At 36.8% G+C, this 25,808-nt stretch overlaps 1 protein-coding gene across 8 annotated transcripts; it reads left to right on the top strand.

Moving 5' to 3' along the window:
- The first annotated feature begins 149 nt into the window (after window positions 1-149).
- On the top strand, window positions 150-25,444 carry POLI (DNA polymerase iota). 8 transcript variants are annotated; one of them, XM_044920936.1, is made up of 10 exons: window positions 150-261; window positions 1,665-1,789; window positions 4,192-4,356; window positions 7,227-7,379; window positions 9,238-9,474; window positions 11,620-11,798; window positions 13,342-13,433; window positions 15,664-15,794; window positions 22,105-22,310; window positions 24,108-25,444. In XM_044920936.1, the coding sequence occupies exons 1-10, from the start codon at window positions 152-154 to the stop codon at window positions 24,924-24,926; spliced, it is 2,217 nt and encodes a 738-aa protein (XP_044776871.1). In that variant the 5' UTR covers window positions 150-151; the 3' UTR covers window positions 24,927-25,444. The 8 variants fall into 8 exon arrangements, with proteins under 8 accessions (XP_044776871.1, XP_044776872.1, XP_044776870.1 ...); XM_044920937.1 differs by having other exon boundaries at window positions 150-297; window positions 7,296-7,379; XM_044920935.1 differs by having other exon boundaries at window positions 150-297.
- The last annotated feature ends 364 nt before the right edge of the window (window positions 25,445-25,808 follow it).

Genomic DNA, 25,808 nt, shown 5'->3' with positions numbered 1-25,808 from the left:
GCCTAGCACGCGCGCCCCTCCGGGCAACTGCCTGGTCGGCCCGGACTGCGCAGGCGTGAAGGCCGAAGCGGCGGGGGGGCGGTCGGCTCGCGGTTTCCCTGGAGACCGGGCGGAAGCGGCCGGAAGCTGCGCTGCGGTTGGCCGCGGCGGAATGGAGCAGCTGGGGGTGGAGCCCGCCGAGGAAGCTGGCGGCGACGAGGAAGAGGACGCGGTTCAGGCCATGGAGCGGGTGGAGGCGGGGGAGACCGGCGGTTCGCCCGGTGCGCCCGGGCCTGAGGAGCCCGGCGGCCTCACTTGGTGTAAATGAGAAGGGCGCGGCGGGCGGAGGCCAGGGGCGGCGGCGGCCATCGGGGTGCGACCGTCCCCGCCTCGCTCTGTTCTTTCGTTTTCCCGGCTTGGTAGAGAGAGCTGGCCTCCGCTACCGGGTGTTTTATGGCCAAGATCCCGAAAGGGTTGGCTTCGCTTGAATAGGACGAGGGTGGGCGTGTCAGTTACGATAGTCGAGGGTGCATTTGTGATCCCCCAAACTGTCTGGTGAAGGCGGAATAGGCGCCCGGGCGGTGTAAGGTTGCAGAAGTAGAGAACCTTGTCGCCCACTTGGCAGAGTTTGGGACTCAGGCTGGGCTCACAACCGAAGACGAGGCACATCTGCAGTGGCCGCCTCTCCGTGACCCTGTTCCAGCCTCTGGGCTCTACCTTAATACAGCCCAAACCCAGGGCCTGGGGCCAAGGCTCCAATTCCCGGCCTCCCCTTCCCCCTTTAAGTTGTAAATTTTGGAATAATTTTAGACTTACAAAGGTTGCAGAAGCGTTTTCCCTAATGTTAATGTCTTCTATGACTATAGTACGTATGTCGAAACTGAGAAGTGAACACTGGCATAATGCTATTAACTAAAGTAAAAATGTTATTCAGATTTTACCAGTATTTCCCATTAAAATTTGTGTTCCAGTATCCAGACCAGAATACCACATTGCACTTATCCTTCCTTGTTTTTTGACTGGTTATGAGCTGGAATCTCCTCTTATCCGCCTTCCCTTCCCACCCCTGACGAGCTACTTTTTAAAATTCAAGAAATATTTACTCATTCTTCTAATTTAGTGAGTATTTATTGGTAGTCTGTTGTATACCAGGCACTCTTCTAGGTATTTGGGATTCAGTACAGAACTAGATAATCCTTCTCTCATATGGGCACTAAATATAGTACACTGGAACCCACAGGTCTGGCTTCTGCCCTTTTGTATTTACGATTATTATTATTTTTTTTAATTTAAGAACGTGCCACTTAGAATAATTTTTAGTTAGTTGAAATCAGTGTTTAAACTTTCCTACCCCTTATGATTTAATCTAAATGTTGTTAGAAACTTCCAAGTGATAGGATTACCTTTTGCATCTTCTATTATTGATCAGGATTTTTTGCCTCAAAGTTATTACTAGCCTGAGAAAAATAGAGTGCACAAAGAAATACTAAGTAAACAGGACTGAAGACCCTACTGTAGATGGAGTTTCTCTCATGTCTATAATTTTTAGATGCCTTGACACATGAATCCAGGAAAAAAAATCTGCATTCTTCTTTCTCAGTTACCATGTTTTAAGGAACTGCCAATTGCTCAGAGATGATAAGCAGACTGAATGTATTTTTCTGTTTCTTTGCATATTTTGCATTGGTTCATGGTCAAGTGGTTCCAGAAGGAAGTTCTTCATCCAGAGTCATAGTACATGTGGATCTGGATTGCTTTTATGCACAAGTAGAAATGATTTCAAATCCGGAACTGAAGGGCAAACCTTTAGGTAATTTTGGACATTAATAATAATTTTCATTTTGTATAAGAGTATTAGCTATTCCTTTATGTTGATTATATTCTGATTTATTAACCATATTTAAGATTTTGGAAGCAGTTCTCAAGGTACTTTATAGACAGTAAACTTTGCTTCACTACCAGGTGTAAAACTTATAAGCCTTATTTAATAAATGGTGAATTTTATACAACTAGTATAGCCAGCTGAACACATGAACGGAAAGACCATAATAAACTTTTAACCTTGTTCTCAATGGTTGAAATTTTATAATCCTCTTATCTCAAAAAAGTCATTACATTCTAATGGACGTTTTCATCTATCCTCTCCACTTCTGAAATTAACTCTTGGATTGTGTAACATATGACAAAAAGGTTGGATTTTGAATAGACCCCTAAATACTTAAGGCATATTGAGTTTAAGTTTTCCATAAATAATAAGTATCTTTTTAAATAAAAGGCAAAGAGAAATTTTATGTTGAAGATTTACTTATTATGTTGGCTTATTTTAACATTTTTATTATATGTATATCTTAAATTGGAAAAGTCATTTAAATTTCCAAAAATTTATTTTATGCATGTAGTAAGAATTTATCTTTTAGTATAAGCATAAAGAGCAACTCCGGTTCACCTGCTGCTAACCTCTTGTGCCTCATTTGGTTTTGATAAATCCCAGTTCAACCCAGCCTAGTTGATTTACTGAAGAAGAACAAAGGGATGACTAGTTTTTGGTATGCCAATATCAGTCTAGGATCTTTAAATTTCCCATGGGTGTCAAGGAGTTAGGATTAGAGGATGTAAGTTTTCTCCTAAAGGCATTTGTAATTAGTAGCAGTATAACAGAAGATGCTATGTAGATAATCCTCAATAAAAAAGTATTGTATAATTAAGACAGGAATGAATGATTATCTGGAAGTGAGAAATGTGATGTTGAAAGTTTCTGGGAGAAAGCAGAAGTAGTCTTTCAGTTATGCTTAACAAATGTGTGACTGTTTGAGTTGGGCTGGTGACATATAATGGTGAGTCCATATAATTTAATTCTGTATTAAAAGACTGCTTTTTTAGTTGAGGAAGTTACCAATCCTATTTTCTATATAGTTCACTGATTAATCTTAAATTATGACTTTTGACCTAGAGATTCTATTTTGGGGCATAATCTGATATATCACAAATCTTTATGTGAAATAACATTACTTTGCCCTGTTTATAATATCAACATTTTAGAAACCTATGTCTTACATTGGTGGAATGGACATAACCCTTTTTTTTCTTCTATATGTTTGTATTTTACATTTAGATGACCATTACTTTTACAGTGATAAGTGGTCAACTTGTGTAAAGAGAAAATTAATTTCAGCGATCTTAAGCCACCACTAGTAAGCTAGAGTTTTTATAGTCTGTAGATGATCATAATTTAATCATTTTTGATAAGGAGGGGGCTCACTAATGATGGCTAATATTTTCTACAAATTGCTGTGAAGAACAGTTCAATAATTACAACATTTATCGGGGGGGAGATCTTTAATAATAACTATAGGTTAGCACTTGTAACAGAACATTGCTTTATATTCATTGGAAAGTTTTTCTAGCAGAAACCGGTAATTAATTGTACTCAGTTATTTTCATCTGTTTTATTTTTCTGGTGAAACATGGCCTAGACTTTATATACAGAGAGAGTTAATTCAATACAAATTAACCTGGTTTGTATTGTCTGGAAAAAAATCCTAGAAGGATTTTATTTGTATTTTTTCACTGAAGATTCCAGAGAATATACTGATTTATGATGATTTTTGTTAAATTTCATGGAACTTTGATGAATGGAGGCTGTTCTTTTTTTTGTTTTAAAGATTTTATTTATGGGGCGCCTGGGTGGCTTAGTTGGTTAAGGGACTGCCTTCGGCTCAGGTCATGATCCTGGAGTCCCAGGATCAAGTCCCGCATCGGGCTCCCTGCTCAGCAGGGAGTCTGCTTCTTCCTCTGACCTTCCTGACCCTCCCCCCTCTCATGTGCTCTCTCTCTCAGTCTCTGCCTCTCAAATAAATAAATAAAATCTAAAAAAAAAAAAAAAAAAGATTTTATTTATTTATTTGACAGAGACACCGTGAGAGAGGGAACATAAGCAGGGGGCGTGGGAGAGGGAGAAGCAGGCTTCCCGCAGAGCGGGGAACCCGATGCGGGCGGGGCTTAATCATGACCTGAACCAAAGGCAGATGCTTAACGACTGAGCCACCCAGGTGCCCCTGGAGGCTATGCTTTTCAAATGAATAGAGCTTTTTATTCTTAATCAAAATAGATTGCATTACAATTTACAATTATAATATGGAATTAGTAAATTTTATTTTAAAATGTTTCTTTAATCTTGCTCACTTTTCTCATAAAATATTTCCTATTTTATAGGAGTTCAGCAGAAATATTTGGTGGTTACCTGTAACTATGAAGCTAGGAAACTTGGAGTTAAGAAACTTATGAATGTCAGAGATGCAAAAGAAAAATGTCCACAGCTGGTATTAGTTAATGGAGAAGATTTGACTCGTTACAGAGAGATGTCATATAAGGTTACAGGTACAGATCATGGACAATATACTTTCAGCATTAATTTGTATATAGGATGCTCATTCACTACATGAAACTTTTAATTAGTAAAATGCCATAAATCACTTTCTTTTTGCTAATAACTTTTATTTTGGATCTTGCCTGCTTTTAAAAATATTTTATATAAGAGGATGGCTTTATATGAGTAATGCTGACAAAAAAACGTATAGTTGGAAGAAATTTGAAGTCTCTTGTGACTGGTGTTTATATGTGAGAAAAATGTTAAATGTGAGAAAAAATGTAAAACAAAATTTGGAAACAAGAAAATGGAAAGATATACAAAAGATAAATGCAAGAAAGTAAAATATTTTTTTATTTTATTTTAAATTTAAATAACAAGTTTAAATGAATTATGAGGAAATATCTGTACTCTGATGCACTAGTAGTTGGGAGAGGCTTCTGTAATGTTTGATTAACAATTAAAAACTAGATTTGTTAAGAACTATCAGCAGAAATAATGGGTATATTAAATTTTTCTTGGATTATGTGTATATATATATATACATATATATACACACACACACAGACTAAATATTATAGTATAGATAAACTCTTCCCTATTAAGGTTTGGGTTTGAATCTTAGAGTTTTAGTAAATTACAGGAAAAATGAAAACACATTTGTACTGGTATATTGCAAATATATATAATTTAAAAATGTATAAGAATCAAAGAATCAACTGTTTATCTTTTCTGCTTTGTTTTTGCTTGTTCTTTTATAAAAAATTGTAGCAGTTTTCAGATGAAAGTGTTAAATATGATACCCAAAGCCCTTACAAGTTTACAAGAAAAAGATACTTAAGAAAAATGGATGAAAGATATGAATAGGCAGTTGACAAAAAGAACAAACCCAATGTCCACAATTATGTGGAAAAAGAATACTCAAATTCATTAGTAGCTAAGGAAATTTGAATTAGTGAGATATTATTTTATGTCCATCGTACTTGCAAAAAATGATGTGAGAGAAAGTAGAAACAAAATATATATTTACAAAAAGTGATATAGAAACATTTTTTGAAATTAGAGATACATACTATATTTTTTAACCCTGTGATACTACTGCTGGGAATTTATTCAATAGGAATAAAATAATGAGAACATATGTACAAAAATATTTCTTGTGGCATGGCTCATAATTGATAAAAATACGGAATAAAAACAAATGCTCATCAGGATGAGAATGGCTAAATAAGACTTCTCTATGATGGAATATTATATAGCCATTAAAAAGAATGCATTGGTGCTATACTGTTTGACTCAGAGAGAGATGCCTCGTTGAGTAAAAGGCAAGATGCAAAAACATGTCATATTGTTCCATATGTGTAAAACAATGGTCCAAACCCCTCCCTTTACACATATATATATGCCTGTGTATAAATAGGAAGGGAAACATGAAAGGATGTATACTAGGTTTTTAACATTAATTAACTTCTGGAGAGAGCATGGTGAAATGAGAGAAGGGAGAAGAAGGGATAGCCAAGCAAAGATAAGACTCTACTCTGAAAATATCACTTGTGCATCTATGCAAAATTGTATGTTTCTGAATATGAAGAAGTTAATCTTTACACAGAAGAGGTTATACATACAGTTGTGCCTCTTGGTGAGCTCTCATATCCTTCATATTAGCTCTGCCTCATCTTTTTCATGCCTGCATAGTACTACATTGTATTTTGTTCCATACTCATTTAGCCAGTCCTTTAGTGATATGAAGACAGTGTCCCACTTTATTCCTATTATCCCTACATAATTATTAAAGCACTTCTTTTCATTCAAAAAATGTCTTATGTTGGATGATAAATTATATGGTTTCCTGATAGTGACGGATTAATTTGGCTGTTACTTTTTGCTCTTCCAAATATATGCTTCAGTAGACATTTTCATATAGAAATTTTGGCATACTTTTATGAAGATATCCATGACATAAGTTCTTAGAGCTTAATTTCTACATCAAAGTGACTTTTCTTTTTGACTCAGTAATAATTGGAAGTTTGTGGGATTTTTTGTTTTTTGTTTTTTAAGATTTTATTTATTTATTTGACAGATATAGTGAGAGCAGGAACACAAGCAGGGGGAGTGGGAGAGGAAGAAGCAGGCTTCCTGCCGAGCAGGGAGCCCGATGCGGGGCTCGATCCCAGGACCCTGAGATCATGACCTGACCCGAAGGCAGCCGCTTAACGACTAAGCCACCCAGGTGCCCCAGTAATTGGAAGTTCTTTTTTTATTTTTGAGAGAGAGAGAGAGCACATGCACACAGTTGTGGGGGGAATGGAGAGGCAGACTAGACTCCCTGTTGAATGTGGAGCCTGACGCTGGATCCCAGGACCCTGAGATCATGACCTGAGCCAGAGTCAGATGCTTAATCCACTGAGCCACCCAGATGCCCCGGAAGTTTTACATTTTATTTGTTTTGTCTTTTTAAGACTTGTGGAAAATACAGGTAGAGTGTATTATTACTTGTCTCTGCTTTTCTAGGCTGATTGTAATTTACTCTTTGGAACCACTGTTTCAAAATCATAAAGAACTGTAAGCATTGATATATAATGTACCACAGGTATAGAAATTATAGGTATAGGAGAGTGAGCTAAATATATTGCTATAAGCATCTGTCCAGGGAATGTCATTTTGGACTTATTTTGTTGGAAAATATTGCCTTTACTCAAAATGTGGTATAGGGAAAAAAAAAATAATCCGGTTAATGGGGGACTTTATTAAAGATATTGTGGAACTGTGAATATATGTAAAACCTTTAACATATGTGACGTATTTTTCAGCATAAAATAGTTAAATCCACTTTAGTTATGACTTTAGTTAACATCTGTGCACCAATATTATTTCAATTTAGAGTTGTTGGAAGAATTTAGTCCAGTTGTTGAGAGACTTGGATTTGATGAAAATTTTGTGGATCTAACAGAAATGGTTGAGAAGAGACTACAGCAGCTTCAAAGTGATGAACTTTCAGCACTGACTGTGTCGGGTCATGTATATAATAATCAGTGTAAGTGTATTCTTACTCTATTTAGTAACTCAAAGTACCAACATTTTTTAATGTTCACTGAATTCAGTGAGTTCAACGAGTTGACTATCTTTCTGAAAATTTTATGGCTTTTGTTGGAGGTATAGCCATATTTCAGTGACTTGTCTCAAATGACTAAAATTAGGTATTGGTATTCCATATTAAGTAGGCAGAAAGTGAGATTTTGATGACATGTGTAGCTCAGTGCTCCATGCACTTTTCATTTCTCTGACACAGTTTGTGTGTTACCATTTTTAAGAGCCATACTTCCTTAGGTCATCCTTTAGTTATAAGAGTTGCCTTAATAATACACTTTTTAGAATAATTTTTGCTTCTCCTAAAGCTGTCTTTAAGCAAAATTTTGAGGTAAACTAAATTTGTCTTTTATTGCATCTTTTGCTTGTTCCTTTCTGTTCCCCCAGGCATCAAACACTCATGTTGCTCTCTGAGTTCCTGAGTTACCCTCTGTGGAAGCTTGCCCAGGCCTACCTGCCATCTTTTGCAAACTCATATTCAGTCAGTTTGATAATCTTTGCCAACTATTAGCAAGAAAACAGAATGGTCCATCTCCTTCACATATTAAAGTATAAATGACTGATGGAATTTCCAGAGATATTTGCTTTTGAAAATAAGCTTCAATAAGCCCCAGTGAATATCTCTTAGACTTTAAAACCTCTTGTAACTCTGCTGGTGACTTCCATATCATACCACATGGAAGACGTGCTAGTCTGCTTTTGTGTAAGATTTGCCCTGACCTTCTTGGCCTAGGTCTCAGCACATGTGTCCTCTTATCCCCCTTTTCTGAGAACTGGTGATCAATCTCCAGTCTAGTTTTCTGCCATCCTGATACTAAAGAAGAAAAGGGGTAGAGCTACAGTTCTCTTCTAGAAGAGGACACGAAGCTTTTCCTGTGTCCTTTGGACCTGCTCTTTTGTCACTTATAGGGACTGAATAGAAGAAGGTTCTAAGTATGTTTCTTTATAATTTTTAAAGCAAATTCAGTATTTGTTAGAACATAATACAGAGATCTAGGTTTTATATCCTAAAAAGAAAATGTCTGATTCTTCATGAATCCTTCCTCACAAGATTCTGTTAAAAAAGTTTTTCAAACCTACAAAAAAGTTGAGTAGTACAGTGAGAACACTTATGCCCTTCCTTGTAGATACACCCATTGTTATTTTCCTACATTTATTTTATCTTGCTCCCTCTTGATTGATTGGTTGGTTGATTGATGAGCCATTTAAAAGTAAATTGCAGACTCATGACACTTCATCTGTAAATACTCCTGAGGATAAGGACAGTCTCATATAATTCTAGTAGCATTTTCACCCCTAAGAAAATTTGTTTCTGTATAATTTCCCTACACTTTTCATAGAAGATCTCTTAAACTATGTACAGACTCAGAATTATTTTCAGTAGCACATATAGCTAGTGTGTGTAAAGTTTAGATTCAGATCTTTAAAGCTATAATGTTAGCTCTGTTATTAGCGTAATACTTCTACTTTTATGCTTGCTTACAGTTAAACACAAGTAAAAGTTTTACTAGTGTCAGGAATTTTTTTATGAGACATCAGTTTTCATAATCTGTTAATCATTAAGCACTCCCAGGATGCATTCACTATCACAGGCACTTGGAATTCACTTTTGGAAGTTATTTACTTTACACGATTCCTATGAAGAATGAAAGAGATGAGTTAAATGGGTGACAGTATGGTGGTGTTTGTGTGTGTGTGTGGGGGGGGTTGGATATAGGTTAAGCCCTGTGCCCTTTTTAAACTCATTTGTAAAAAAGAAAATTAAAATTTTTGTGGTGACTTAATGATATTGGCTGTTTTTATAGATATAAACCTGCATGACATCGTGCACATCAGACTACTTGTTGGATCTCAGATTGCAGCAGAAATGCGGGAAGCCATGTATAATCAACTGGGTCTCACTGGCTGTGCTGGAGTGGCTTCTAATAAATTACTGGCAAAATTAGTTTCTGGTGTTTTTAAACCAAATCAGCAAACAGTGTTATTACCTGAAAGTTCTCAAGTTCTCATTCAGAGCTTGAGCCATGTAAAGGAAATGCCTGGTAAGACGTTTATAGTTGACAAATATACATTAGTTTTATTGTATTTTTTTTTTAAAAGATTTTATTTATTTATTTGACAGAGAGAGACACAGTGAGAGCAGGATCACAAGCAGGGGGAGAGGGAGAGGGAGAAACAGGCTTCCCGCGGAGCAGGGAGCCCGATGTGGGGCTCGATCCCAGGACCCTGGGATCATGACCTGAGCCAAAGGCAGACGCTTAACGACTGAGCCACCCAGGCGCCCCTTATTGTATTTTTAATTTAAAAAATTATAGATACATGTTATTAATTCTTAGAGTCTGTATACTTGGCTCTTGGAGAAAACCCAAAACCCTAATGTTCTCTAGAGGGAATCTGGATTAGGAAATCTATGAATGTACTTTTCTAGTTTCACCTACTTTTTGTATAGTTTGAATATGATCATGAAAGCTATAACCTGGAATCACGGTCCTTTATTTCCAATCCCTGCTTCATATTCTTAACACCATACACTGCACCTCGAGAGGGGCATTGGCCTTTTACTTACTCTACTTTGGGATTATATAGAAAATATTAGGGCTACAAGGGACCTTCCAAAGCAGTTAGGCCAAGTTCTTATTTTAAAGATGAGGAAACTACTTTTCTTGAGGGGATTAGTGACCTATTCAGGTCATGGGGCAAATTTCTATCTTTGAAGATCAAATACAGTTTTATAGACCATTAATAAGGGATATGTTAAACTTCATTTCTATGGCATTGCTGGGAAATAAGATGTTAGAATTCTGTGGAAGTGAAGTTCTAAGGCAACTGAACCTTTAGATGTCATAACTTCGTATTTTTAACCCATATTTGTGTGATTACAAAATGTTTTTGCCTTCGTTAATGTAGTATAAGTGTAACCTGAAGTTTTCTGGATGACTCTCAGTCTGTGTTCTGAAGACAGTTATTATGTTGGGTTGTAATATAACATTATTACTTGGCTTTACTTTTTGAGTTTGTTTGTTTGTTTATTTATTTACAGGTTTTCTCTTTTCTTATTGCCAAATTGGCAGCTCTCTTTTATTTCAGCTGTGAAAATAACTGACATAATACTTTAATAATTTCTCTCCACGGAGTGCCTGGGTGGCTCAGTCAGTTAAGCCTCCGACTCTTGATTTCAGCTCAGGTCATGAATTCAGGGTCATGAGATCGAGCCCAGCATGGGGCTCCCTGCTCAGCATGGAGTCTGCTTGAGATTTTCTCTCCCTCTCCTCCTGCCTCTCCCGCTTGTGCTCTTTTTCTTTCTCAAATCAATCAATCTTTTTTTTTTTTTAAGATTTTATTTATTTATTTGACAGAGGGTGAGACAGTGAGTACAAGCAGGGGGAGTGGCAGGCGGAGGGAGAAGCAGGCTTCCCGCCGAGTGAGGAGCCCGATGTAGGGCTCGATCCCAGGATCCCGGGATCATGACCTGAGCCGAAGGCAGACGCTTAACCGAATGAGCCATCCAGGTGCCCCAATAAATAAATCTTAAAAAAAAAATTTCTCCTTCACATCCATTGCCTTTGATTTACTTCTTTTACTGTACAGGAAGATCAAAATCCTGTAAAATTAAATTTTTTTTAAATGAGAGAAATAAAGGGGCAGTAAATTACCTGATCATCTCAGGTAAGGTGATAAAGTATGACTGAGTTTTAGCGCAAGAACTTTTGAAAGTTTTGTTAATGAGTAGGTTTTTTTGTTTGCTTTCTGGTTCTTCTTTTGGGATAGTAAATATTGCCAGATATGACTTGTGGATAAATGTGTGATATTATGTGTAGGAATCAGGTTAGCTGATTAGCACATGCTAATTAATTTTGTTGCTGTAGTGACAGTCTTTCTTTGCATGAATAATAACCCTTATTCTTGAATACTTCCAAAGTATTATGTAACAGGTGGTAAACATTTCATTTTATCAAGACAGCATTTATTGGTTGTCTCCATATTCATTATGTTGTACTAGGGTTGTGAGGTTTTCAAAGTGGTTCATTTAAGAGGCCCTGAGCAGAAGGACAGCCTATTTTCAATAAAATTTAATCCTAGCAAAATATTCATCAAGGAATTTAAGGATGTGTTTGGTATATCTCTATAATATTTTAATTAGCTTTAAGGAGAAAAACTATTGTAATACTGTATTTCTTTTTGTCTAGGTATTGGCTATAAAACTGCCAAACGTCTTGAAGCGCTGGGTATCAGTAGTGTGCTTGATCTTCAAACCTTTTCACCCAAAATATTAGAAAAGGAGTTAGGAATTTCAGTTGCTCAGCGTATCCAGAAGCTCAGTTTTGGAGAAGATAACTCACCTGTGACGCCCTCAGGACCACCTCAGGTACATGATAATGATATTTATTTTATTTTATTTTTTAATTTTTTATTTATTTGTAAGAGAGAGAATGAGAGACAGAGAGCATGAGAGGGAGGAGGGTCAGAGGGAGAAGCAGACTCCCTGCTGAGCGGGGAGCCTGATGTGGGACTCGATCCCGGGACTCCAGGATCATGACCCGAGCCGAAGGCAGTCGCTTAACCAACTGAGCCACCCAGGCGCCCTCATTGATACTTATTTTAATTGAGTACTGTTTGTCACATTATTTGAGATAAAGATTTCTGGTTTTAGTATTATGTTCTTACTATTCTAATTTGCTTACTAGGTTAGTATATGATCTCTTTCCTATGAGAAGGCTAATTTATTAAGTTAGTAAATTTTTTTTTTTTTAAGATTTTATTTTATTTATTTGACAGAGAGATAGAGCACAAGTAGGCAGAGCAGCAGGCAGAGGGAGAGGGAGAAGCAGGCTCTCCACTGAGCAGGGAGCCTGACGTGGGGCTCAATCTCAGGACTCTGGGATCATGACCTGAGCCGAAGGCAGACGCTTAACCATCCGAGCCACCCAGGTGCCCCAGGTTAGTAAATTTTTTTTAAGTAGGCTCTATGCTGGAGCTTGAACTCATGATCCTGAGATCAAGACCTGAGCTGAAATCAAGAGTTGGATGCTGGGGCGCCTGGGTAGCTCAGTCGTTAAGCGTCTGCCTTCAGCTCAGGTCATGATCTCAGGGTCCTGGGATCGAGCCCCGCATTAGGCTCCCCGCTCCGTGGGGAGCGTGCTTCCCACTCTCCCTGCTGGTGTTCCCTCTCTCGCTGTGTCTCTCTCTGTCAAATAAATAAATCTTTAAAAAAAAAAAAGAGTTGGATGCGTAACTGCCTGAGCCACCCAGCCGCCCCTAGATTAGTAAATATTTTTAAATTGAATCTAAGAAATAGTATTTCTGTCTCAAGTTAGCTACCTTGATTAAATATCACTTAATTTTAACAGTCTATGTTGCATACATTTGGCAAAATACTTTAATTTTTAAGAAATATTGTTTGCCAATTAATCTAGTGATTTAGGAAATGGAGACAGGTATAATCACCTAGTTAACACTGATTTTTTTTTCCTGTGTGACAGGCACTTTACTAAGTGCTTTATATACCTTAGTCCATTTAATCTTCACAACAAAGCTTCGAGGTAGGTAGCACTATTATTTGTTCATACCTTTTTCCCTTTCTCCTGTTCTTTTCTTAAAGATAAGATACTATAGAAAGGTTAAATAATGTGTCCAAGGTTAAACTCAATTTCAAGTGCCAGGATAAGAGCCTCACTGTAATCGTAGAATAAAGCTTGGAGTTGGTACTAGAACTTTATAATTTTCTTGACTTTCTAGTGGAGTACAATAACTTGCAGATAAAAAAGAGTTAATATAAAAGTGAACTAAACGGCTCAAATAAAGCACGAGAGGAAAGTTAGTAAAGAATGTTTGAACATTTGGCATGTACACTCATAACTGGATATGCTTATTTGGGTTTACAGTAATACCTATTTGTGCTTCTTTGGTAGTCCTTTAGTGAAGAAGATTCATTTAAAAAATGTTCATCAGAAGTCGAAGCTAAAAGTAAGATTGAAGAACTACTTGCCAGTCTTTTGAACAGGTGATTTTCCATTTTGCCATATCATTCTATACTGTATAAGATATATGGAAAGTATAGTTGATGTTCTGTCTTGGAACTTATAGACTAACTGGAGACTGAACAGTGTAAAGAGAGATCATTTATCATTGAATTTCTCTACATTATAAACTATTGCAATTATAGTAACAGGTGCTCTTAACTAAATTTAATTCATTTGTTCCCATTAGTCTTAATTTTGGTAACATTGTGGTTATACTGTGGCTCTTAAGCTGCTCATAGTTACCTAAGAGGGTTTTATGGATATCTAGAATCTCTACACCTATAAATTTGTGATGATTGAGGGTAGGAAATTATGAAGACACCAGTGATGGAGAAAGTAGAACCCTCATTATCTCCTTTGCCTCAGACTATATCAAAGAAAATGGACTCAGACAAAGGAGTAGCTCAGTGGGGCTGTGTGTGAGCAGTCAGAGTGTGGTGTGTGCAGGGCACTGGTCTGTAAGTACATGAACATGTCAGCTGGGATTATGAGTATATGAATAGCATAGCATAAACTGAGCAAGATGTTTAGTTTTCTGATGCTCCTTTACTATCCTATATCTATTTCTCAATGTTCCATAGAAAAGTATTATCTCTTTTCCTCCCATTTCTTTGATTACTCAAATAAGGTGTCAGAGGTCTAACAGTTTTGAGTAGCTGTACTTCTGTACTTCTGTAAATGAGCGTAAGATGGCTAACTCTGACTAGAGAAAAAGATTTTTAGATGACTAAGTCTCAGTAAACTGATGAGGTAAAATTTCCTACAGCTTTGCTCTCACATGCTGTGTGGTTCTCATGTCTTGAGCAGAGCCGTGCAACTCATCGTTTGCTGCGTGCAACTGGGGCTCGCTGAATGACCCAGCTCCAGTGATATAACTCAGGCTGGGCCTGTGAGTGTTTTTCTGAAACTGGGTCATCTGTTCTGCTTCAGCTAAATGTGAGACTACTATGAAATGCCTGGCCATTAGAAAGAATTCTGCATGCAGAGAAACCACAATTTCATAGACTCTTATATTTGAAGCATCAACCCAGAAATGAGGCTAGGTGCTCTAAACCTGTAAATGACCAACTATGAACCATTTATCCTTATCTCTGCTTTCCATTCCCTTTCTACACCATGGCCCCTTATTTCAGTGACTGAGGTATAATGCCATTGAAGTGACTGGCAAAAAAAAATGATTGTGTTTGTGTGAATATGTTTTCCCTCTAGTTTAAGCTTGCTTAGAATACAACCTTTTACTAGTATGTCTTAATTAGTTATAGGAACCAAGTAATACTCTTTAAATTGTATGATGACTTAATAGAAAAAGGTTAACTGGAAGATATTTAAACTAATAACATGTTTACAGGAACCATGTAAGATATCTTATTATCTTAGTAAGGCAGCAATCAAGACGTTTTGTGATAAAGCAATAAAGAAAAAAATCACTTATAAAAACCCAAATTTTCCAGTTCAAAATCTTCAATATGAGTGAGGTTAACAATGTACAATATTTTTATTTTGTGTTTGTGATTTTTTAATGCATTGCCATACATATAAAAAGCAAAATATTGCTTTAATGACATTTATTCTAGTAATTAGATTTTTCTGCTTTTTAAGTGAATTTTCTATCTTGTTAAAACTTTTGTTTTCAACACTGAAACCAAGACCATTTGAATGTAACACTTTTTAAGATGCCTGTACATGTACTACTTAAATATAGTATATAATTGATCGTTCAAGCTATTACTTTATTTGCCATATAATGGTGATATTACTGTTCTTTAGGTCTATTCAGGGAGTGCTTGTTGACAAAAGTTATCTCATTAAAATTTTTTTTTTCTTTTTGTAATCTTATTTTTTCCTGTGTAAAAAGAATCTGTCATTTTTCATGTATTTGCCTCTGCCAGTGAATAAGTCCCTTAGTTTCTTTAATTTCCTGCCAATTTTGTATGTTGCTTTTAGTTATGTTTGGACTTGGATTATAAAATGACTTGTTATAATTATATCTTATTTCTGTTCTTTTCCTGATTGCACTCAATTCTGAATGGTACCTGAGACCTTACATTTAAGATTTTAGAGCTTTGGTGCATAGATGTGGTGAAATTTGTTTGGGCTATTCAGAGACTTTTATTGCTTACTGCCTAGTTATCAACCATATTTATAATTGTTACAGTTGTAAATCTGATACCTCTATAGATAAAAACATCTCTCCTTTCTCTTTCCTTTTAGAGTATGCCAAGATGGAAGGAAGCCACATACAATCAGATTAATAATCCGTCGGTATTCATCTGAGAATCACTGTAGCCGTGAGAGTCGTCAGTGCCCTATTCCATCTCATGTGATTCAGAAGTTAGGGACAGGTATGGGCTAATTTTCTAATAATTTAATTGGCAGTTTGAACTCTTTTTTTTTTTTTAATTTTTAAGATTTTATTTATTTATTTGAGAGAGAGAAAGAGAGCATGAGAGGGGAGAGGGTCAGAGGGAGAAGCGGACTCCCTGCTGAGCTGGGAGCCCGATGGGGGGACTCTATCCTGGGACTCCCGGATCATGACCTGAGCCAGAGGCAGTCACCTCATCAGTTTACTGATTTTACCTCATCAGTTTACTGAGACTTAGTCATCTAAAAGTCTTTTTCTCTATCATGACCTGAGCCAGAGGCAGTCACCTAACCAACTGAGCCACCCAGGTGCCTGGCAGGTTGAACTCTTAAAAAAACAAACTTTGAATTAGAAATATGATCCAAAGATGGAGGATCTTCACAGGGAGTTAGTGAGCTATTAAATACCTTCATTCTATCAGGAATTTTTACAGGAAAACTTTGTTGTTGTTTAATAGAGAATGTATTTTATGGCACAAGATAACTTCTTTATGGGCATTTAGATTGTTTCCATTTTTTTGGCTATTATGAAAAATGGTGCTATGAATATTTGTATGCAAGTCATTGGGCAGATATATGTTTTTGTTTATCTTGGGTAGATCACAAAGAGTGGAATTGCTGGGTTATATGGTAAGTTGAACTTTAAGAAACTACCAAACGTTTTCCCAAAGTGAGTATAACATTTACATTCTTACCAAGAGTGTATGAGGGTTCCGGGCTTTCATATTCTCTCTCACACTTAGTATTGTCAGTTTACTTTATTATAGTCATTCTTGTGGCCTTGCAGTGGTATTTCATTATGTTTTGTGGTTTTTTTTTTTTCTCTTTTATGGATACTGCTTTTGGTGTCTTATTTAAAAAATCTTTGCCTAACCCAAAGGTCACAGATATTTCCTCCTGTGTTTTCTTTTAGAAATTTATAGTTTTAAGCTTTACACTTGATCTAATTTGAGTAAATTTTTGTGTATGGTGTAAGATAAGAGGCTTAGTTCATTCTTCTGTATGTGGATATCCAGTTGTTCCAACAGAATTTGTTAAACAGATCATTCTTTCTTGAATTGTCATGGCACCTTTGTCAAAAACTAATTGACTCTAAAGTTTACTTCTTGATTTTCTTATTTCATTGATTTATGTGGTTATCCTTATATCAGTTCCACCCTATCTGATACTTTGTTATAAGTTTTGAAATTAAATAGTGTAAGCGCTCCAGCTTTGTTCTATTTTGAATTTCTTTTGGCTATTCATGGTCCTGGGCTTTTGTTTGTAGGAAGATTTTAAAATAGGAATTTGATTTTTTATTTATTTTAAGTTTATTCTAATTTTCTATTTATTTTGAATCAGTTTTGGTAACTTTTATCTTCTAGGAATGTATCCATTTCATTCAAGTTGTCTAGTTTGTTGGCATGAAGTTGTCAATATTCCCTTATTATCCTTCTAATTTTTGTAGGATCTATAGTGATGTCTCCTCTTTCATTCCTGATTTTGGTAATGCATGTATTCTCCTTTCTTCTTTATCATTCTAGCAAAGGTTTATCTGAGTGAGGCCTCACTCAAAGGTTTTATTGATCTTTTTCTAAGACCCAACTTTTGGTATCATTGATTTTTCTGTTGTTTTTCTACTTTCTATTTCATTTATTTCTGCTCTGTCTTTAATTTATTTCTGCTTGCTTTACTTTAATTTGTCCTTTTCCCTCTGGTTTGTTAAGATGGAAGCTTATATTATTTGTTTTATACTTATTTTCTAGTAATTCAAGTTTAAAGTGATACATTTCCTTTTATTGGTGCTTTAGCTGCATTCCATAACATTTGTTGTATTTCCTTTTCATTAAGGTCAAAATCATTTCTAATATCCCTTGTGATTTCTTCTTTGACCCCTAAGCTCATTTAGAAATTTGTTGTTTAGGGTGCCTGGGTGGCTCAGATGATTAAGCGTCTGCCTTCGGCTCAGGTCATGATCCCAGGGTCCTGGGATCGAGTCCCGCATCGGGCTCCCTGCTAGGCGGGGAGCCTGCTTCTCCCTCTGCCTCTGCCTCTCTCTCTCTCTCTGACTCTCATGAATAAATAAATAAAACATTTAAAAAAAAAAAAAAGAAATTTGTTGTTTAATTTCCAAATATTTGATGATTTCCCAAATTTCATTCTGCTGTTGATTTCTGCTTTAATTTCATGTTGATCAGAGAACATATTTTGAGTAATTTCAGTCTGTCTAGATTTACTGAGTGTAATTTTATTGTCTAGCATATGGCCTGTCCTGGAAAATGCACCAGTTATGTTTGAAGAGTTGAGCAACACTATTAAACCATTCTACCTAACTAAAATTTATGGAAGACTCCGATATAGCATTTTTGAATGGCAGCTTGTCTGGATATAGAATTCTTGACTGTAGGGGCGCCTGGGTGGCTCAGTCGTTAAGCGTCTGCCTTCGGCTCAGGTCATGATCCCAGGGTCCTGGGATCGAGCCCCGCATCGGGCTCCCTGCTCCGCAGGAAGCCTGCTTCTCCCTCTCCCACTCCCCCTGCTTGTGTTCCCTCTCTCACTGTGTCTCTCTCTGTCAAATAAATAAATAAAATCTTAAAAAAAAAAAAAAAGAATTCTTGACTGTTTTTCTTTTCCTACTTTGAATATACCATTCTGTTGTCTTCTGGTTTCCATTATTTATGATGAGGAGTCAGCTCTTAATAGTTTTATCAGTCTCCTTCCAATCAGGAGAGAATAACCACACAAAAATTTAAATAGAGAAAGTTCCACAGAATTATTAAACCGTGTTAGGGGAGTGACTATAAAAGTATAAAGAGGACACTTAAGGGGTACCCAAGGGCTGAGGAAAAGTACCCAAGGAAGGACAAACTTAGAAAGGAGAGTCCCTCTATCCCTTAAGGAGAAGGTGTGGTTGTAGAACATTGGATGGTGGAGAAATCCTTTGAATTACCTGGCCCAGAGCTGGTCCATAGTTATTGGACAAAGAGAAAACCATCCTCTGATCTGTGGGTGAGCTGAGGCTGGTTGGTGGGCACACAGAATAAGTTGGGATGTTGGGAGCTTGCTCATTGGTGAGGCAGTGCATGGGTTGGAGCATGCAGTGTTCGTATTGGGAGAACTTCTGTTAACAACCCTTTAGGATGCAGGTAAGCTGAGCCTGGTAGATGGTTGTGCTGAAGGTATCTGTATTCTGCTAGTGCAAAGGTGGAAAGTGTGGTGCCTGCATAGGAAGACCTGGAGGAAACAACCCCCTGAGATAGAGGCAAGTCAGGGCTATTAGGTGGGTGTGCAGAATGAGTGGGGGCACTGTCCTGGTATGTATGATGTTTAAGTTGGTAGTGGCATGGTACAGAGTCACTAAGCTCAAGCTGGGGCTCGAGGTTGCTGAGGGACTGAGTGTTCCACATGTGTGTGGTATAGAAAGCACTCTTAGGTGTCCCCACACATAAGTACTACAAACAAACCATGTAATGGGAGAAAGCAAAATTAAATAACAGTATGTTGGAAATTCATGGAACCAGGAAACAGGTTCCTGGACCAGGAAGATTCTCTTCCTGGTCTTCCAGTGTTCTTTAATGACAAGGTGTAATGTCATATTCAGTGTGAAAAATTTTAGAGTCTAATGCATTATCTCGGAGCAGGTACTGAAGGGTGAATTTGGAGCTGGGTTGTACTGCACTAAATTCTCTTTTATTGATGAGTCATTTGTCTCTGTCTTTGTCTTTCATCAGTTTGACCATGATGTGTCTAAGTGTGGAGTCTTGTGTTTATCTTTCTCTGGATTTATTGAACTTGATTCTGTAGATTAATTTTTTAATGAAATTTGGGAAGTTTTAGGCTCTTATTTCTTCAAATAGTCTTTCTTGCCCTTTTTTTTCTTTCATCTCCTCTGGGACTTCCATTTCACATATGTTGGTATGATTGATAATAACCTAAAGGTGCATGCAATTCTGTTCATTTTTCTTCAGTCTTTTTTCTCTTATTTTTAGATTGGATATTTTTTTTTTTTAAGGATTTTTTTTTTTTAAATATCTTTACACCCAACTTGTGGCTCGAACTTACAACCCTGAGATCAAGAGTCGCATGTTCTACCCACTGAGCCTGCTAGGCACCCAAAGATTGGATAATTTGTATTGAGCTGTCTTCAAGTTCTCTTGATTCAGCTGTCATCTCAAAGCTGCCATTGCCCATCTAGTGATTTTATTTGTTTATTTTGGTTACTGTACTTTTTAACTCTAGACTTTCCATTTGGTTTGTTTGTATGTTTGAGTCTGTTTCCTTACGAGATTCTCCTTCTTTGGTAGTTATCATATTTTATTATTTTTTATTTTTACTTTTTTAAAGATTTATTTATTTATTTATTTGAGAGAGAGAGGGAGTGAGATGGGGAGAGGGGCAGAGGGAATCTTAAGCAGACTCCCTGGTGAGTGTGGCGCCCAATGAGGGCTTAATCCCACCACCCATGAGATCATGGCCTGAGCCAAAACCAAGAGTCAGATGCTTAACCGACTGAACCACTTAGGCACCCTCATATTTTACTTTAATTCTTTAAAATGGTTTTCTTTAATTCTTTTTTTTTTTTTTTTAAGATTTTGTTTTTCATTTGAGAGAGAGAGAGACAAGAGCACACATGCATGAGTGGGGAAAGGGACAGAGCGGGAGAGAAAGAAGCAGACTCCTTGCTGAGTGTGGAGCCTGACTCAGTGCTCAATCTTAGGATCCTGAGATCATGACCTGAGCTGAAATCAAGAGTTGGAGGCTTAACCCACTGAGCCACCAAGGTGTCCCTTTAATTTTTTGAACATATCTATAGTAGCAACTTTGAAGTCTGCTAAATCCAACTCAAAGTCAATTTCTATTGACTGCTTTTTCCTCCTGACTAGACTCACACTCCTGTTTCTTCATGTATTATAATATTTTATAGAAAAGTGGACATTTTAGATAATGTGTTTTAGCAACTCTGGATTTGGATTTTCTTCTTGTGGGCTTTTTTTTTTTCTTTTCCTTTTCTAACTTGTCTGAACTTAAGCTGCAGAATCTACGTCCCCTGTGATGTGTAGCCTCTGATTTCTCTGCTTTCTTTTTTTTTTAATTTTGATTTAAATTTTTTATTTTGGCTTCTTAGGTTACCTCTGTGTCTGCATAGTTTAGTGGTTAGCCGATGACCGGTCAAATGCTAGAGCCTGAAAGGCTTGTGCCTTCTGTCAATAGATAAGTGCATGGGTTGGAGAGTGCTTTCAAAATTTAGGCCATTTTCAACTCTGCCTTGGCTTTTATTTTCTGTAGCCTTCTTGTATCGTCCATGTATGCTTGTTGCCATTCCTGTCCGTGATGTGTAGAGAGCTTGGGCCCTCTCTCCCCTCCCCGCCATGTGCATGCAGTCTCCCAGTCAGCTGGGGTTGTGAGGGGAGCTTATCCAGTCCCTGTATGGTTCTCTCATTTCCAGATCTGGTTAAATTTATGGCTCATCCACTGATTTTTCACTCACTCCAGCCACAATTGCAACCTCAGGCTAGAGAGCTGTGTGATTTCCCCAGTTGTTTCCTACCAAGTTTATTCACTTTACTGCAAACACTGCTGGGTATGGGCTTTTGCCCTCTGCCTCAAATCAAGTCTGTCCTTTCTGACAGCAAAGCTACTGGCTCTCACAGCCAGCCTCACCCTGGCAGGACTACTGCGTAGAGCAAGATATGAACAACCCCAGCCAGTAAGGCTGCTGTCTCCTCCTTTCTCATCTAAGTTCTACTAGCTGTTATAAATCATTGCTTCTCAATTTATTTGCCTTTGGTCCATTTTCAGATCCTCAAAATTGTTGTTTTTGACAATGTTTTCCAGTTTTATTATAGTTTTATGGGGAGAAGATTTTCTGATCTGATCACACTCCCATAACTGGAAGTCCCATATTTCAAATCATTTGAAAACTTTACCTTATTTGGCATTTTTTTTTTTTTTAAGATTTTATTTATTTATTTGCGAGAGAGAGAATGAGAGACAGAGAGTACGAGAGGGAGGAGGGTCAGAGGGAGAAGCAGACTCCCCGCCGAGCAGGGAGCCCGATGCGGGACTCGATCCCGGGACTCCAGGATCATGACCTGAGCCGAAGGCAGTCGCTTAACCAACTGAGCCACCCAGGCGCCCCTTATTTGGCATTTAGTGTTGAGATTGTCCCAGTGTAGTATATACTGTCAGGATGTCCCAATGATACTGTTTAGGATTTTAACTTCTTAATCTAAGCAATATAAATTAGATTAAGCTTTTAATATTAATTATGACAATGTGCTTAGATACAGTCTTCTCAAACATTTTGTTTAGGAAATTGCGATGTGATGACCCCAATGGTTGATATACTTATGAAACTTTTTCGAAATATGGTGAATGTGAAGATGCCATTTCATCTTACCCTTTTAAGTGTGTGCCTCTGCAACCTTAAAGCATTAAATACTGCTAAGAAAGGAACTATTGATTATTATTTAACACCATCATTATCAACAACTTCACGGTCTGGCAAGCGCAGTTTTGTAAGTACGCTCTTGTTGGATTTGTATGGTTAAATTACAAATCTAAGTTTGTGTTCCATTGATATAATTTAGAGAGTCTTTTGGATGATATTGTTTGAATGACTTGTGTATATTACTTCTCATATTATGGTTGCTACTGTACTGTGATCTAAGAAGAAAACATAAGCATCACTGGATAAAAGAGAAAACCATAATGGAGGTTCCTTGTTTTGGAGGTGTTAAAACATTTTATAGCAACAGGAATATGATGATTAGCTAATAAAAAAATATTTCTAGATACTGGAAATAAAATCTTTTTGTCTATTAATTTATATATAAGCTACCAGCATCCCCCCAATGTTTTTGTTAAAGTATTTAAATTTTTGGGGTGCCTGGGTGGCTCAGGCAGTTAAACGTCTGCCTTCGGCTCAGGTCATGGTCCCGAGGTTCTGGGATCGAGCCCTGCATTGGGCTCCTTGCTCAGCAGGAAGCCTGCTTCTCCCTCTGCCTGCTGCTCCCCTTGCTTGTGCACTCTCGCTCTGTTGAATAAATAAATAAAATCTTAAAAAAAAAAAATTTTTTTTCTTGGTTTTGAAATTACATTGAATTTTGATAACAAGATTGATATATGACTACTCATTCTACAATTGTAGAAATTAAGAGTGTGGCAGTAAAGAAGCAGAGGCCGGTCATATTTCCAAGTGACTAAAACAAAACCTTATATTTATGGCCATTTAGCAAACCTCTAGTTACTAAATATGGGATGCTTTAAAAAAAAATCATATTTTACTAAATTGTGCTTGCCTACAATTAACCCTTAATTCAAAATGTTTTTATTATTTTCTTTGTTTTAATGTTTAATCAGTATAATTTCAGTAATATTTTCATTTACATTTCAGTTTAAAATGAGAACGGGATCCTGTTACAGAAATAGTGAATCAGTGCCCTCTTCAAATTACTTTTTTTTCTGTGGCCCTTTTTATTCCCTTTATTAACTGAAATTTAAAAAGGAGTTTACTTTTTACCTCTTATTTGGTAGAATCAGAATTATAAGTCTTTATAGTGGTATTAGAGAGGTAAACATAAGCAAAAGTACCTTGTATATGTCTGGCATACAGTAAATATAGTGTCCCAGATCTCTTCTCCTTTTACTTTTTTTTGCAGTTACTGTTGTGTTGATGTTTCCTGAGTTATATTTGATTGTGTATACATTTTCATGGTGCTTAAAACTAGAGGGAAAATTCAAGTGAAAAATTTACATAGAAAATTACGCAAATTAGAACTGAAAGTGTTTTTAAATTTTTATTTTATGTAAATATAAACAGTATTATATCTTCATTTTGTTGTTGAGATTTTACCATAGAAATATATTTTTTTTCTTTCTGTTAAATGTAACACTTCGGAATAGGGATTTTGAGAAAACCAGCCCTTGATGCTCTAACATATATATATTTTTTAGATACCCATAGGTGAATCATTTACTTTTCTAGGCTACCATTCCTTTATTCACAGAACTGTAAATTTGAAAACACGATTGTTAAGGTACTTTCTAAGTTTCCAAACACTTACCTATCTTCTGGCTCAGTGCTATCTAGGAAGGAAATCTCTACCTAGAATAGTGAATAAAGATGCACACAATAGTGTGACTAATTGTGGTGGGTTTATCATCCCTAGTGGTTTGGAACTGGCCAAAAGGAATGAAATTACTGAGTAGGTTAGAAACATGTTGGTCAGATAATGGCTATAGTACTGTTCAGCAGCATGAATATTTAAAAGATAGCAGATATCTTAAATTACTCTCTTATTCTTGTGTTCTAGAAAATGAAAGACACTCATATGGAGGATTTTTCCAAAGACAAAGAAACAAATTGGGATTTTCTACCGTCTGGAAGAATTGAAAGTACAAGAACTGGGGAGGCTCCACTAGATACTAATTTTTCTAAAGACAAAGACAGTGATGAATTCCCACTCTGCTCACTTCCTGAAGGTGTTGACCAAGAAGTCTTTAAGCAGCTTCCAGTAGATATTCAAGAAGAAATCCTTTCTAGAAAATCTGGAGAAAAAGTTCAAGGCAAAGGAAGTTTGAGTTGTACATTACATGCCTCTAGAGGAGTATTATCTTTCTTTTCTACAAAACAAATGCAAGATAGTCCCTTAAATCCTACAGATCATTTATCCAATAGTAAACAGATATCATCTGTGTCTCCCTGTGAACCAGGAACATCAGGTTTAAATAGCGGTGGTTCCTCTTCTCCGTCTAGCCAAAAGGATTATTCACATTATGTAGACAGTAGATTAAAAGATGAACGAATGAGTCAAGGACCTAAACAATCTCAAGGATTTCATTTTTCAAATACAAACCCTGCCGTATCTATTTTCCATTCATTTCCAAATTTGCAGAGTGAGCGACTGTTCTCCAAAAACCGCACTACAGATAGCCATAAGGAATCAACAGTGACAGTCTCTCATCATGAAAGACTTACAGAAAATAAAGAGCAAGATTCTAGTGATGAGAAAATTACCTTTCCTTCTGACATTGATCCTGAAGTTTTCTACGAACTACCAGAAGAGGTACAAAAAGAGCTGTTGGCCGACTGGAAGAGAGCAGGGTCAGATTTGCCCATTGTACAGAAATAAGCATGTTCAGAAAAAAGGTCTAGAAAGCAAAGGAAAAGCCATTGTTCTCAGATTTAGCAGTTTATTAAGCTCCTCTAAATTAAACACTAATAGATATTCAATAATGTAGAAATCCAATATAAAATGTTCTAGATAAAAGCAAGTGTAGTTATGGGAAGTAAATTCTGGCACAAAGCATAAAAATATTCATAACAGAAGAAATAATGTAAAATTATCTTATTTCTAAAGCTATTTTATATTGCTTTTCAATAAAAAGAATATCATGGTTAGTATTAGTACATTTCCCATAAATTGGGGAGGGAGGAAGGGGGAGAGATATACACCTATGTGTAAAAAATAGACTAGCCAAATCATTGCTATGCCAGCAAAGAAGAATTTTTTTTCTGTGAAATATGGAATGGCTCAAGAAATTCAGCCCATTAGGAAACTTCCAAATAAGAAATTCTACTGCCAACTACTAAATATTCAGATATCTTTGACTGATGTACTGTGTACCATTTAATAAAATGATTTTTAAATACCAAAGCAACGTATATCCAGTTCATGCTTCTGAGTACACCAGAACCTACTACAGTGCCTAGTACGTAGAAGGTACTCAGTAAATACTGACTGAATGGTGTGGCAGGGGCAGGTGGGAAGTTGGGTAGGGGAGTGTCCATGTTGTAGAGAACTAGAAGGAACTCTCCATCCAGGTAGATTAAGGGAAGGATGGACACTAGAAAGGCAATGTGATAGTTTTTAAGAATGCTAGGTAATGGAAGAAGTCCATTTCCTTCTGGCTCATCTGTGTAGGGTTTTAAAGTAATGATTAGATGTTTTTGCATCTTATTTTTGGAGATGAGATTAAGGATGTCATATCCACAACAAATATGCACAATTACT

This window comes from Neomonachus schauinslandi, chromosome 14 (genome assembly GCF_002201575.2).
Source record: "Neomonachus schauinslandi chromosome 14, ASM220157v2, whole genome shotgun sequence".
Lineage (NCBI taxonomy): Eukaryota > Metazoa > Chordata > Mammalia > Carnivora > Phocidae > Neomonachus > Neomonachus schauinslandi.
This window is presented reverse-complemented; position numbering and strand designations above follow the sequence as displayed.